Consider the following 15799-nt stretch of genomic DNA (forward strand, 5'->3'; position numbering starts at 1 on the left):
GTTTGCATTGCCCAAGTGGATCTGAACTTCTGGTGAACTCTTATGGCCTTCAGAGGATTATGCCGAGCTAAAGGACTCAAGCCCACAGTGAAGGTCTTTGCCGAACTACACAAGCTTGCTCGGCACAAAGATGATGAATTTTAGTTATTCCAAGTGAAGTCAAATTATGGGATCTTTACTAATCTCCCTTCCTCGCTAAAAAATTGGAAAGATCGATTCTTCATCCTCTAAAGCAAAGGTCCCCATGGCTTTGAGGGGGTTCCACAAAGTTGAAATTATTTGATCGAAAGGACCAAGAAGAAAATCATCCTGAATGATATAGAAGGAGCCATAGTGAAGGAGCTTAATAGCCAGGCGATCTCTCGCAGATATTCATGCTTGGATGTGATCATAGCTGAACTGATGTGGTGGATGATGAATGTGATCACCCATGAGAACATCCCACTACAACTCTTTGACCTCGACCTTAGGACGGGTAAAACCCTAATCTTTAATCTTTTAGCCCTAGTGATCTAACTAACTTACTTTTCTATGTAGATATTGTAGGAGGTGAGGCTGTGAAAGAGACTCGAGAAAGGAAGCGGGAGCTCACTAGGAAGGTGTTGGAAATGAAAGAGGCAGCTGTTGCTACTAAGGCTTAGAGACGGGTTCAAGTGGAAGTACCGAGCTCTCTAGCCTGAACTTAAGAGTAACCGACCTCGGAAGTGTAGATCCTCACTGTGGAGTCTCCCCCTCAACCCGCTGAACCTCTTTCCCAACCTTCGGTCTCTTCAGCTACAAAGATCGAATCCTCAGGGCAGGAAATCCTAGTCGGGCAACCACTCTCTCGAGGTGCACAAGTTTTGCTTCAATCACTGGAGAGGAACTGCTCGGTATGAGGGAACACTGACTTAGCCAAAGTCTTGGGTCCTTTAATCTGCCTTTCTGAAGATCGAACTTAGATGGGCCCAAAGAGCATGGAGGATCTCCTCACTCAAATGATAAGTTTGGGTTTGGAGGTGATTGCTAACCAACACATGCTCAAAGAAAAAGCCCTCCTCTTAAGGAGGGAGATCTCAAAGGTGGTCTAGGATGTGGTGGTTGTGAAGACCCAACTCTTTGCTGTGAATGAACGAATCGTCAAACGAAGGGAGGATAGCTCGGCTGGAGAAGGAACTTGAAAATGCCCATGCCTGTTGAGCTTCTGATCTGGCTAAGTTCTCTGAAGAGATCAAAGCAAAGGAGGATGAAGCTCTAATAAAGCAAGCTGGTGCTTACGTGAATGCCCATTGTGATCTCCTAGTCGAGCTGGTCAAGCGTTACCTTGAGGAGGACTTCACCTGGCTTGAAAGCTTTCCTCGAGTGTTGAGGCTGCTTGTGAGGGCAGATAAGAGGGAGAAGAGGTAGTGAATACTGAAATTGTAATTGTAGATTGGGCTGTGCTTCCTGCCTGCTAAATGAATGCAGTTAAAGTTTTGAAATAAATAATATAACTCTTTTTGCATGAGCAATCTCGTACTTTTTAAGATCGGATAATTATTTAAGTGATCAGATAAAACATAAACCTTTATTAAAACAAGTGTTTGCACAATTAAGACCAGATAACTGAACACAACACTGATCGTAATTTAGAATTTTGAGGTATTTGAACACAATGTTATTGAGATCGAAAAATAACAGAATGTAGGATCGGATAATCCAGAGATCATATATCGATTAGAATAGGACGAACAAAGATGAAGATATCAGAAAACAATCAAACATAAGTGCATGGGATCAAATAATCCTGAAACTTGAACATATAAACACACGATGAAGAGATCGAAAAACAATTGAACATAAATGTGCATGAGATCGAATATTCTTGAAACTTGAAACATTTATTTGGAAAGCAACTTGGACCATTACTGAGTTTAAAAAAGTGACCTATGATCGGGACACAATTAAAGTTAACTTGTTGAGATCGGGAATCTATCCAATAATATTTTTATTAAAACTACATTACCGCTTTTAAAGAGAAAATTCTATATCAATTACACAAGTTGTGAATTTAATGGTCGACCAAAATATGGTTTCTACAGTAAGTAGAGTAGATGATCTATGCAAATGGACAAAGATACTCACTAGGGTTGCTGGATTAAAGCCTATTGATGATGGCAACACTGGTTGGAAAGAAGTCTATTAAGGGTACCAGTGGAGTGTGAACTCTACTCTAGCTGTGAGAGTACAAGTACAATTTACAAGGGAGCTTGAAAGATTTTTTTATTGCCCTAAAATTTCATTGTTTCAAGAATTTTAGTTATACTAAAGTGATTTCCTATGAGCAAAGCTAAAATGACAGTAAGAAGTGAGATCTTGGTGAAGTATGTGTGTGCTTTAGTTGTTGAAGCTGAATGACTGGAAGTGAGTTTGGGTAGCTAAGTTGAATTGTAGTGAGACTTGAGGATTAGTTTTCTAACATTTGGTGTGTTTCCTATGAAAATTGCCTTGCTAGAATTTTTGGAAGTGTTCTTAAGTCTTGGAGAGGATGAAGTGTGCTGAGAAGTTGAGGTGTAATTAACTTCTCATAGGATGCAGTGATTACTTCCATGATGTGGCAAGATTTCTTAAAAGTACAGTGAAAGAATTTTGTGGTTAGCGCTGATGTGGTGAACTAGATCTTAGTGCCATGAAGTGAGGTAATATTGTTGGAGTGGTTTATGCAAGTTTGGAAATGGATTGGTGCAAGATAATGCAGAATGCAATTGAGCAATAGTAAAGTTAGAATTGTAGCAATTTAGTATAGAATTTCTTCAGAAGCAGGAGTATCAATTTTATGCAGTGAATATTAGTTTTTGCGGTGAATAAAAAAATTGATGTTATAAGGTGCAATTTAATACTATAAAAATTTTGATAGCATCTCCTCATATAATTTGGTTTGCCAAAATTTTCTCAACACCTCAAGGGTCACAGTCAAGTTCACAATTCACAAAAATTCAAGATATTATTCAAGGTCTGCAAGATTTAGGATCTCACAGTACAAGAGTTCAGTATACATCCAATGGTTTTCTTAGCATCAAAGGTCTAGCAAAATTCATAGAAGCTCAAATTCACAAGTATCATCATGCAATCACATGGTACAGTTAAGGATCACACAATATAGTATTAGTTTTATCAAAGATGTGCTACCTGGAAAAAATTTGATATCCAAATTCATCAAGTACGTTACCAAAAATTTTCTAATATTCAAATTTCATCAAATCCATCAAAAATTCATTACTGAAAAATTTCGATATCCAAATTCATCAATTTCGTTCATAGTTCATTACCCAAAACATTTTTGATACTCATTATCATCAATTTCTAACAAAATTTGTTACCCAAAAAAAAAAAACTGACACATCAAAAATACCAAAAATCCCAAGAATACATGCCTTTTTTTCTTAATTTTCACTCTTTTTTTATTATCTTTTTTTTTTTCCTTTTCCTTCTATTTCCTTTCCTTTCTTTTCTTTTCTTCCTCTCTTCTTTTCTTTCCTTCCTTTTCTCCTCATTGTCGTGCCACCATTCTCCTCCCTTCACCAATGTCGATTTTCTGTCCCTCCCCCTTCCTTGTTGTCGCCAATGGAGGGTCTTCCTACCTTGTGTGCCGCCAATCATAGTGGGTTATGGGTTTTTGGTTTTGTGAGTTCTTGATTTAGGTGAGAAAATTTGGAGAAAATTAAGATTTTTGTGTTTGATTTGAAAAAAAATTGGGTGAGATGAGAGAAAATTTTGAAAGAGTGTGAGAGAGAGAGAGAGAGAGAGAGAGAGAGAGAGTGAGAGAGTTTGGTGTGCCTTGGTGTGTTTGGGTGCTTGTGTGAGCATTTGGGTCTAATTGAGAGAGAGAAAATTAATTCTTTTTTGATTGGGTAAGAGAGCTCATGGGTCAATTGTAATTGGGTGCGTGAAAATTGTGAGATTGGGTTTATTTGGTTGAAGAGAAAAATAATTTTGTTTGGGTCTCTAAAAATTAAAATATCATATTATTTTTAATTTTTAGATTCATTTGTGGGTTAAGAGAGTGGTGCCTTTTTTTTTTTTTTTATAAAGAGCAGATAGAAAATTATTAGCTTAATCCTAGGGAAAAAGTCAAGTTAAATTTTATTAAATAAATTTTGGTTGGCACATTTTTACTTAATTTTTATTTAATAAAATAAAATGTTTTCTTATTTTAATTGTTAGTGAAATTTTGGATCTACCAATATTGCAAATTTTTAGTTAATAAATCAAATTGTTCCAGAATATTTTCACGGATGCAAGTCAACAAGAGCAATGTGGGAAGCAACAGAATTTCAAACCCAGTTCAAGTCAAGCAATTGTAGCTGCTGAGATGATATTTAATTTATCCCTACATGTGTATAACCTAAATTCTCAAACTATATATATGAGGGTATTTTTTACACCATAAATTAATTTTAATATTTTTGGGCCACAATTAATTAATGGGTCTGAGATATTAAATTAAATTACTTATTTAATTTAGCCTGACTTATAGCACAAATCGGTAGAAGACCAATAGTCAGTGACCATTAATTATTCATAGCTAAAACCAGTTAAATAATTACTTGATGGATAATTATTTAATTAAAGAGCACTTGCATATATTTGGCATCTTTAAAAATCTAAGGAGATAGACAGGTAGTGGTTTTCCTAAAAGCTATGGATGAGGTGGTTTAGTGGTTGCAACAAATGAGAAAGTAGTTGCAGGTAGTTATTTGGTCGCAACAAATTGGAGAAAGTAGTGCAAGAATTGTGGGCAATCATTTGCAGATAAATTCACACGATTTTTGTGAAAGAAAGGTTGTTGCAACAACTAAATCAAGGTGCAAAAATTGATGCAGAGAGTTAAAAAACTGATGCAATTAATTATTTTCTGATGTAGAAGACTTAGCCACCAAGCAATTTTGTCTACAAATAGATATGATGGGCTTTATTTAAAAGGATAGCCAACACAACTCTCTACAACAGGCACACACAATGACTTAGCTTTAATTTTTCTAGTTCAGCTAAAATCTTTACATTGCAGTAATCTTTTACTTTTTCAGTCTAGCATCAGTTTCAATTCCAATATTTTATTTTCTATTCACGTAAGCAATTTACATTTTTTAAGCAAATATTTCAATTCTTGCAAGCAATTTTTTCAGCTTTCAATCAATTTACGGTTTTCTTGTCCATATTTTAATTCCTTCAAATATGCTTTTAGGTTTCAAAACCATTTTATATTACCTGCATATATTTACTTTTCAGTAATCAGCACATTTAATTTTCAAATGCTCAATTTACATTTCCTGCCAATGATATCTTTCAAGCAACTAGTTCTTCAATTTTCTCAAAGCGATTATTTACTTTTTTTTTTTTTGCACAAATTTACTTTTTCTGTGAAGCTCAATTTACATTTCTTGCACAAATTTACTTCTCAATCCAACAATCAATTTAATTTTTCTGCAAAGCAATTAGTTTATATTTTCTGCACATATTTAATTTTCTTAAGCAATCAATTTACTTTTTAGTCTATTTGATGCAGATATTTATATTTTTCGCAATTATTAACTTTTACTTTTGAAGCGTAAATTTGTTTTTCAATGCATCAGCTTTCATTTAATTTTTATCAAGCAACCAAGTTCTTTCAAAATTTTCTCAAAGCTGAACAAGTCCTGAAAAAGCTCATCCTAATAGAGTCGGAGAACCTAAGGGAAAAATTAGATCCTTTATTTCCTGCCAATCGTCAAATTAGAAGTCACATTTGGGATTATATGCGTCCCTAACACACTCGTAATCTAGTTTATCCGTGTTTTTAACACGTGTAAATTGAGTAAAATCATTCACAGGAAAACAATAAAGGTAGGATTTTACCTAATAAGACAAGCCATCCATTAAAGTTTTGTTTTCTATAAATAATAGAATTGGAAGAGCACCAGAAATAGAAATACTTCTTTCTTTATTCAACTTATCCTTAATGTTATGCTGGAAAAGTAATATTCAACAAAATAATGTCAAGGATGGTGCATTGCTGCTTTCTTGATGATACTTGGCAGCATACTAATATCAATCAGCAAAATAAGTACAAAATTTTATTATGTAATTAATGTATTTCAGTATAGAATTTTTTATACAAATCAGATTCTTGTTTATATATGAAGTTGAGTGATCCTATAATAAAGCTAAGGGAAAGTCACTCTTTTCAAAGCTACCTCATTGGGATTTTGCATTGAAATCATCAAGATCATGAGCAGAAGTTGAGGAAGAGGCTGTGATGGAAAATGAAGTTGAAAGCTCGTTTTCCATCTGTTTATGATGTTCTTTCCTTGCCTTAGAACTCATATATGACTCTTCATTGATTTCATATAAATCACTGGCAAAAGCAGCTGAAGAATCATGCTCAGACCCAACTCATGTTGAATTATAGTCTTTTCCTCTTGCACTCTGACTTCTTGTTTGTATTTTATGCTCTCTTATGGCTTTAAACCTCAAGTCTTCATTATAGCTACTTGCTTCAGGGATTATATCAGGTATACTTCTAGTTCCCTCTAGCATGCACAACACTTCAGACATTGTTGGTCTTAGTGAAGATGAAGCATTTGTGCATGAGAGAGCAGTTTTAATCATCCTTTCTGCTTCTACCTCCTTGAAATCAGATCCACGTTTCTCATCCACAAGCTCCATCAGGTTTCCATTTTGCTGCAAGTAGCAAGCCTGCAATGCAGAGATAATCATATTGAGATGGACCCAGTGGATTGAAACACACACACACACACACACACACACACACACACACACACACACACAGAGGCACAGACATTTAGTGATTGGTGAATTACCCAGTCTAGAAGGCAAGCAAATTTGTTCTCTGGCCCATAATTCATATTGTGTTTCCCACTAACAAGTTCCAATGCCACAATTCCAAAACTGTAAACATCAGCTTTGTGGGTCAAATAACCCCATAATGCATATTCTGGTGCCATATATCCCCTGCATGTCAACCATGTTAGAAACTGAATCTTTTGGTTTGCTTTACAAGAAAGAAAAAGAAAGTTTCATACATTGTTCCAGCAATCCTGGTGCTGATGTGGGTTTTTTCCTCTGAATCAAGTTTAGCCAACCCAAAGTCAGATATTTTAGGGTTTAGATGCTTATCAAGGAGAACATTGGTAGCTTTGATGTCCCTATGAACAATTTTGAGCCTCGACTCTTCATGCAGAAAAGCTAATCCTCTAGCTATCCCAACACAGATACTCTGCCTCGTTTGCCAGTCCAGTTTTATTTGGCAGTGTTCAGGGCCTAAGAGCAAACGTTGAAGGAATAATTCTTTTGAAAAATAAATCATAATCTAACTGTATACAATTTCCATTGTCTTTTATAGCACATAACACCAGATTGTTACTTACCAAACAAAGCACGAGCAAGGCTATTATTTTCCAGGTATTCATATACTAGCAGTAGTTGATTTCCTTCAATGCAGCAACCATGAAGTTTGACAAGATTTGGGTGTTGCAAACATGAAATCATGCCTATCTCATTCAAAAATTCACGATTTCCCTGACTTGACTTAGATGAAAGCTGTTTCACAGCAACTACTGTGCCATCAGATAGCAAACCCTGCATCTCAGTCATGAAATGTTATCTTTGTTAGAAATTCTTAACAGGAGATTTGTATTCTCAAGGGTAAATAATGGCAGCACAGTAGCCAGCCTTAATACCTTGTAGACCGGTCCAAATCCACCTTCTCCAATTTTGTTGGCAGGATCAAAATTGTTAGTGGCAGCTCTAATTTGCTTTAGGGTAAAAGAAATAGTTTGACTTTTGAGTCCTTCAAAATCTGTCCAAAACAAAAGTATGCCTTACAATTGTGGCTTTTTCATATATAACTATGCCCTGCCTTCCTGAATCTTTCAATCATAGTAACCGTAGGAAAACATTCCTCTAACAATAAATAGTGTGGTTTATATATTAACACTTTAATTTTCGTATGGAGAAGCTAAATGAATTAATACAAGGAATCCATGGCCTGGATACAACATACTAGCCTACAGTTATCTGCTTAGCGGGTGTATACATTTTAAATGTTACTTGTAAAAAAATTCTTCATATGTTGGACGAAGAAATTATAACATATTTCTTAATATTGTATGCCACAACACTTTCCGATTCCTAGTAAAAAGGAAAGAGCAGAATGCACAAACATGGCCACTTTCCTTAAAAAATCAACCTGTTTAATAACAGTCTTAGACTTGAAAGTCAAATCTAAGCATGAACAATAAAAGGTTGTCAGTAAGTTACAGATGTTCACAGGAAAGAGCAGAATGCACAAACATGACCACTTTGACACTTTCCTAGAAAAATTGACCTGTTTAATAACACTCTTAGACTTGAAAGTCGAATCTAAGTCTGAACAATAAAAGGTTGTCAGCAAGTGTAGAGATTCACAGGGAAGCTTGAATTTTGATCATAGCCAAATAATCATCACCGAGGAAAAAGCTCAAAGCCATCAATATGAAACATCTTATTGTATTTTGATGTTAAACATGATATATCAAGGAAAAATAGTCCAAACCTTTTTGTGTCTCATTCTTTGCTCTGAAATAGCACCTCCACACAATGATACTCAATGCTAATAGAATGAGACATGAACCTACAACTCCAACAACAATTGGTGCAATTTTTGTCTTCCTTCCATCTGAAGGGGGTTCAAAGTCTACAAAAGTACCAACCTATCAGACTTCAGTGAACAATAAACAAAGAATAAACATCTATGACGTAGAAACATCTAGGCGCATAAACCTGAAATCCTAATTTATGACCAATTAATATTAATTCCAACCAATTTAGAGAGGAAAATTCATCAGAAAACTATTTTACAAGTCAATTAGTTTACCAACAGTAGCTCTGATGCATCTAACAATGCTTCTCCATGATTTGGCAAATTTCTAGGGTTACTTACAATGTGGTGATTCATTATTATCAACTGTACTAGATATATTATATCTTAGTAAACATGTATTGATGAAAGAAGGAGCAGTGTTAACATGAATAAGAAAGATCACTTACTAGGATCTACAGAAATAGCTGATATAAGGGGCCCATAGACTCCTCTAACAGAAATTCTTGTAGTACCTTTGCCAGCCCAAAAGAAGCGGATCTCCAAGATGTTATTTGTTACTGTAGCATTATACTTTTCTATGACTGGTTTATTAACGCCATTAGCTTTATCTTCAATATTGAAATCCTTCTGCACTCTTTCATTCTGCAACATAGAATGAATTCATAGTTGGTGTTGTTCTATTTTCTTTCCCTTTATGTGAGTAGCTGTGTTTTCTTTGGCTTTGGATGTATGAGTTTCATCATGAATGCTGTGTTTTGAGTTCATGATGGACCAGTTATAGGCAAGAATTTCTTATCTTGGCAAAACCTACCTCACTTTTTATTCATTATGGATTCAAGACACAAATATGTGAATCCCACCACATATATTGTGTCTTGTATTCATGATAGACAGGATAGACAAGAATTTCCCTCAAATTTGTGCCTGCCTTCCTCACGATGGTATTTGGATAGAAAGAAATACTTGTTATGTCAAAACCAGGCTTAGACATTCACCATTGTGAAATTCTTGGCTACGCTTGATCTATCTTGAACTCAAGACACAATATATATAGTGGGATCCACATTTAAAATAAATAGGATCCACATTTAAAATGGAATCCTTTCTGAAAGTGTTTTGGAATACTTTCTACCACCAAACCCCTTTATTCAAAACCACAAATCGCATCCCAATTTTCTACAGTTAGGAAGCTTCTAGTTACCTGAATATAAATATCAAATATGCGCCTTCCGAGGCTTTTATATGTGCTGTCATTTGTGAACTGGATCTCCGCAAAGTGTAGACTCACAGTATAATTCCCATTCAATAGACACTGACGATAATAAGTGAGTGAAAGAGGTGAAAGGCGTGCTGTACGGTACAATTCATCAATGTTTAGTGATGAAGAATTTTCAACATAAGCATTGTTTTGGAAATCACCGTCATCCATGAAGTCTCCAGTGCTGCTAATTCCCCAGTCATCATTACTTGGATAAAACAGTGCAGCACCACCACCTGCTACATCTCCTTCATATGTCTTTCCATTTACATTCACCTTTTCTCCACCACAATTAATGTACAAAGAATGCCAATCTGCCAAGAGATGGTTATATTAAAGGACAACTAAAGAATAACTATTCAAGTGGAATTTTGGAGGATGTTCATTTTGTGTCACAAGAGATCTGATCCTACAAGGCTACAAGTCTGCTAAAGCTAATTTGTGAACTGATCAAATTGCCATGTCACTTACATTGATCACAACTGAAATTGTTTGCACAAGCTCCTCCTCTAGTTAGCCAAGTAGAGAACAAATTATCATCATCAAGTTGTTGTGCAAGGTCAACATTATTCAGAATAAGACATCTATTTTTAAAAACCATCTTAAATCTAATAATAAGCAAGCAAGAAAAGAAACTAACATGTCATTTCCCATTGAAGAACTTCTGAACAAATTCAGACTTGGATATCTGTTGAAATAACACAAGACAGGAAAGATAATAGTTAAGTTCTTGGATCCCCACATAAAGTTAGAGAACGATAAAGTCTAAAGAAGCAGATTTTTTATTCAAAAAATGCAATAATACTAACTTCTGATTGCAAGCAGGCTGCTCAGGACTTTGCCTTGTGAAGTTATTGTAGGAAAGATCTCTGCTTGCAGAAACAAAACATAATCATCTTATCAATAGTGCTTTGAGGTTCTGGTGTACAACAATAATAAAGGACATAAATTTGGGCTTCAAAGGAAGAAAAATCATGTCTTTCAAAAAAACTATTCTTTGTATATATATATATTCTTGGACTATTTTTTGGTAAGAATAAGATTGGAGATTCACTGAAATTACAAAACTAATAATGCATCACCATTCACCTCTGACTTCAACTGCTAATAACTCCGTAGAATGATAAATTAAGATACACAACAAAAAGCATGGATTCAGAACATGAAAACTTATAATGTTATGTATGCCACTGATGTAAAAACGAATGGTGCCAGACAACATAGCCAGTTGTTACCCAAATGAAGAGACAAGATACGTACACAATTTTTCCTTTCCTCAAAAATGGTATATTTCCACTCAGAAAATTGCCACTTAGGAATCTGATGAAGGCAACATCAAGCAGTTAGCATCTTGCATTTTGCAAACTTACATGTCACAAATCTAGGATTTATGTTTTATGGCTCACATAAGTAACAAAGTCTCCGAGGTTATGGCATCAGGAAGCTTCCCATGTAACTTATTAAAGCTGAGGTCCCTGTCCAAAATAACAATATGTATATTAAATGCAAGGACTAGTGCTTCTATCAACATGCCTTACTAAAATTTGGAACACAAAATTGCTTATCTGTACATAGATTTACTTAAAAAATGGCTTGCAGATCAGTTTCTTTCATTGCTTAAGTTCAGATGTTGTATATATTTATAGCATCACAGCTTATGCGTCTGTGATAACACCAGAAATCCTAGAATACCAGCATTGTCAAGCATTACCCGTATTTAATTTTTCAAGTGTATAGTTATTGCACAGCAAAATTGAAAAGAAAATGAAGCATTTTTCATGTGTTGTACTTACAAAAGTTGCAGTGGACTTGGTTGCCAGATGTATGAAGGGATTTCTCCTGATATATTGCAACTTCTTAAAACCCTACAAATCACACGGTAGACATGTCAGATATAGTGGTCATATGGCAACATGACTATGCATTTCAAGAATAGTACAGAGAATAAGCAGTAGACATACAGCCATACGAGGCCTTTTATGTTGCTCAGGTCAGGAAAATTTTGATTTGTGGTATGTATGTCACTAATCCTCCTGTACAGAATATAGCCATTTTAATTATCAAAGAATAAATAATTTGATGTTGCACTATTAGAAGTTCCTGCAAAACAAATCACAACAGTTAGAAAAATCAGCAGATTTTTACTCACAAGTCTGTCAACTTCTCCAAAACAGAAATGGATGATGGAATTGGTCCTTCCAGTCCACTAGCTCGCATTTCCCTGCATTGAGTCAAATAATCAGAATCAAGCAAGAAACTCCAAGACCTGGAGTATAAGTTTTTTTTTTATTTTTTTTCTTATTTTTTTTGGGCTGTCTTCTCTGAGCCTCAAAACCTGAAAACGAAATATAGTCCTTTTTGAAAAGGAGGATCTTACAGTCTCTTGAGTTGCTTCCAGTTTTGTATAATATCCGGTATGCTTCCATTGAAATTGTTGTCATTTATCCGACTGTATCATGCAATAAGGAGTATAGATGTTACACATTTGTCAAGTTCTGTGTATAATCGTCATAATTTCATTCTGGAAGTCTTACAAATCAGTCAAGTTCTTCAGTTCAGCAAGTTCCACAGGCAAATTTCCACTCAACTTGTTGGAAGATAGAATCCTGCAATAACAAATTAATTTGATTCTCTAAAGATATACCAACAGTGGGAGAATAACTTAGGAGAGGGAAAAAAATAAAAATAATAATAAAAAAAAATAGAAATGAGTATCCATGAAATTCCTTACAAATATTCCAACTTAACTAACTTTCCAAGCTCCCGAGGGACAGTTCCTGAAAATTGGTTTAATTCAAGGTTCCTGGTAAGATAGAAAAACTCATTAAGATTGCTAATACAGTAGATTGTTCTAAGCATTTGAACAGATAAGAACGAGTTCTCAGGAGCAATTGACATTAGTATTCCAAAAGTAAATGTTGCTGTTCCTTAAAAGCTAATTCTAATGTTTTGGAAGAGAAAGAAAGTGAAGTTTGCAAACATACTTAATTTCACGAGACACAGAATTTTTCTTTTTCATTTCCTTTATTCCAGTCCGCAAAATGCATCATAAAATTCATTAACCAGAATGTTATGGAATAAATTGTCATACAATGCTCGAAGAAATTCTACATGCACTGAAATTTACAACTTACAAGTATGTCAGACTGTTAAAATTCCCCAAATATCTTGGTATATTCCCTGATAACCGGTTTGCAAGAAGAGAACTGCACTTATTGTCTTTGTCAATTCAATAAGATTCCCTGAAAATTCTGTTGACTAAAAATAGTGATAAATAAGGAGAAAAGTACATCTTACATGGATTTCAGTTTGAGTGAAGCCCATTCACTTGGAATAGAACCATTCAGGTAGTTGTAAGCAAAATCACTGCAAGCCAACAAGACATGAGCTTAAGACTATAGAACATGTTTTCGTATCTTTGTTTCTTAGTGGCAAAGAAATTGAAAAAAATAAAAGAAAAGTAGAGAGAAAGTAAACATATTCAAATAATGAAACAAAAGAAAAGTTAGTTCTTGGAATCACTCTTTCCCATCTCTCAATTATTTCAAATAACTAGTTTGACTATGACACATGTACATGATCAGTGGACGTTGTTTGTGAAACAAGAAAGCACACACATATAATATAAATGGAGAATTCAAAATCTCACATGGTCTCGAGATAAGGGAGCTGGATGAGTTCAGGCGGAAGCTGTCCTGGAAGGCTGTAACGCTTGATTACCCTGAAAATCATACCAAAGCCAGAATTAGTTTTTAGCACAAGGGTAAAGCAACATTTGGAACCTACACACCGAAACAAGCTTTACTATAAACCCAGCTCTTCTATAAAACTGCTGCTGGAAAATGACTTGTGGGAATAAGTTACACATCGGCAGTACTAAGAAAATTAAAAGGCAAACAAGGCTCGTTGATTTCACAGAAAATATTTTTCTGGAAAAATTTTTGGCATTTCCTAACTGTTGGGTCACTTAGAAAGTGGGTCACTGAAAAATCAAATGAAAAATTAAAGTCATTTTTAGAATTTTGATAATTTTATTAAAATAAATATATATTATTAATTTAATATTATAATTATATAGTTTAAAAATTTTATATATATAAGTTATTTTTTATGAAATAAATAGCGCTAATGGTTGTTAAAAAAAAAAAAAGAAAAAAAAGCTTAGGCTATTTTGGCAATGTAGAGCCCAGTTTTAAGTTCAGTTGTCTGTTTATTGATCCAAGGAGATGATATCAAAGCGGTGGTGAGGTCCAATGGCAAGCTTAGGCCATTTTCATGATGAGGAGTCAATTTTAAGTCCAGTTCAACATGAAGGCTGCCTGTTTATGGGTCTACACTGTTGGACCTGCAATTTCAAAAACTAATATAATGGAAAAACAATAATTTTATGCTCTTTATTTCAAGGCAAAGCAACCGTCATTATATTGTTTATTCTGAATCATCCTTATCTACCTTCGTTTCTCTAAGTTTTATGGTACTGTGCTCCGAGTAAATTTCATTATGCACTGTGACAAATTCAGATCTCTTTACAAACATAAAGCTGCATTCCATGAATTGCAAATATGTCAGAAACTCATTAGAGATTGAGAAACATACAGGCCTGTAATGTGGCAGGTGTCGTTTGCAAATTTGCAGTTGCAAGATATGTTCCTCTCAGCATCTGTTTGTAGAATTGGTGGAATAATGTCTCCACAATGATCAGCATTGAAATTCCAGTCTTGAGCTCCCATTTTTTTGGTAATTTGATTTAGAGCATCCACTAGATGACATCCACCAACAAACAAGGTAAGAATTTAAAACGAAATTAGCTCAAGGTGCAATTTTGTCTATAAGCATATTAAGCACAAATCAAGAGACTGGTTATTTTTTTTCTACTTCTTTCTTTCTTCTTACAGCCAAGCTACTGTCGCTTATGTACTTTCCTGGAAATTTTTCCCACTCCAGTAATATTCATAAAACCCTAACAATTGTTGAATATTGATGCAAAAACTGATTTCAAACAGCGCCTAACCATGAAAAAGGATCTATATAACCAACCTCAACTAGTTTGGGATTAAAGCTTAATTGTTATGTAACATAAACTCCTAATTGTCACCAGACTGTAATCGGCAAAGACAAATTATAACTATAGCCAAAAAAGGAAAAATTTCTTCTGGTGTTTCCTAAACGTAATATAACCTTTCATAATATGAGAATTTTACTCCACTACAATAGCGGGGAAGAAAAGCAAAAGGGGATAAACTATTAATATAACCATACCCTCATGCTGAGGCAATAAAGCAGCGACAAATCTCTGAGTCCCCAAGCAACAAAAAGCTAGAACTGACACGATGACTGCTTGTTTGAGGAAGAACATGTTTGAAACCAAAAGTATTTCTAATTAAAGATTGCAAGATATGTTCTTCAATGAATTCTTCTGCCAAGCAAAAATTATTATTAGTGTAGCATTCGATATATCATTAATTGAATAAAGAAGCACAAGTAACTTGAAAATTCTAAGATAACGCCTTGACCATCGCTTCGCACTTTCTTGGCACTTTCTTATTAATTGGCCTAAGCTCACCCTTATTGATAAGTATAAGAATTTGTTCACCAGAGAGTTAAAAAATTAAGGGTTAAATATTAGTCTTATATATTTTATTTTTTAAAGAGGGTATTTATTAGGAGAAATTATAAAAAAATACTATGTAGTTTTATATATTTTTTACTTCAGAATCTATAATTTACTTTGTGATATTGACTGTGATTCTCGAGTTTGTGAATCGATGCAATGAACTTTGGACAGCTTGCAAGCAAGGTGAGATGTAAGGTCAGTGGCCTAATGCGGCCACTCTAAAGTTCAATTCAGCAAATGCTTGTAAACAATGAATAACTACTGATAGAAAGTGAGAAAAAAGAATTGTATAAAAATGGATTGTGTACCTTAGCTGGTGTTAGGAGCC

At 34.6% G+C, this 15799-nt stretch overlaps 1 protein-coding gene across 1 annotated transcript; it reads right to left on the reverse strand.

Annotated features, from left to right (window-relative positions):
• Positions 1-6045: 6045 nt before the first annotated feature.
• On the reverse strand, positions 6046-15355 carry LOC110657162 (probable LRR receptor-like serine/threonine-protein kinase RFK1). The gene is made up of 24 exons (XM_058130167.1): positions 15117-15355; positions 14454-14616; positions 13507-13578; positions 13155-13223; positions 12992-13063; positions 12589-12660; positions 12392-12463; positions 12235-12306; positions 12007-12078; positions 11819-11890; positions 11651-11722; positions 11264-11332; positions 11118-11177; positions 10667-10726; positions 10498-10545; positions 10329-10366; positions 9801-10171; positions 9046-9241; positions 8552-8692; positions 7698-7816; positions 7386-7596; positions 7041-7278; positions 6819-6969; positions 6046-6693 (listed from the first exon to the last, which is right to left on the reverse strand). Exons 1-24 carry the CDS (start codon positions 15211-15213, stop codon positions 6391-6393), a joined length of 2910 nt encoding a protein of 969 aa, XP_057986150.1. The 5' UTR covers positions 15214-15355; the 3' UTR covers positions 6046-6390.
• Positions 15356-15799: the final 444 nt, after the last annotated feature.

Source organism: Hevea brasiliensis, chromosome 11, assembly GCF_030052815.1.
Source record: "Hevea brasiliensis isolate MT/VB/25A 57/8 chromosome 11, ASM3005281v1, whole genome shotgun sequence".
Classification (NCBI taxonomy): Eukaryota; Viridiplantae; Streptophyta; class Magnoliopsida; order Malpighiales; family Euphorbiaceae; genus Hevea; species Hevea brasiliensis.

Bases quoted from the DNA above. Each gene is read 5' to 3' on its own strand.
- LOC110657162 (XM_058130167.1), bottom strand. From the start codon at position 15,213: ATGTTCTTCCTCAAACAAGCAGTCATCGTGTCAGTTCTAGCTTTTTGT. The intron at 11,178-11,263 runs GTGAGCCATAAA...TGCCTTCATCAG, and splicing joins TCGGAGACTTTGTTACTTAT to ATTCCTAAGTGGCAATTTTC. The intron at 7,817-8,551 runs GTTTGGACTATT...TGTTTTGGACAG, and splicing joins AAAGAATGAGACACAAAAAG to ATTTTGAAGGACTCAAAAGT.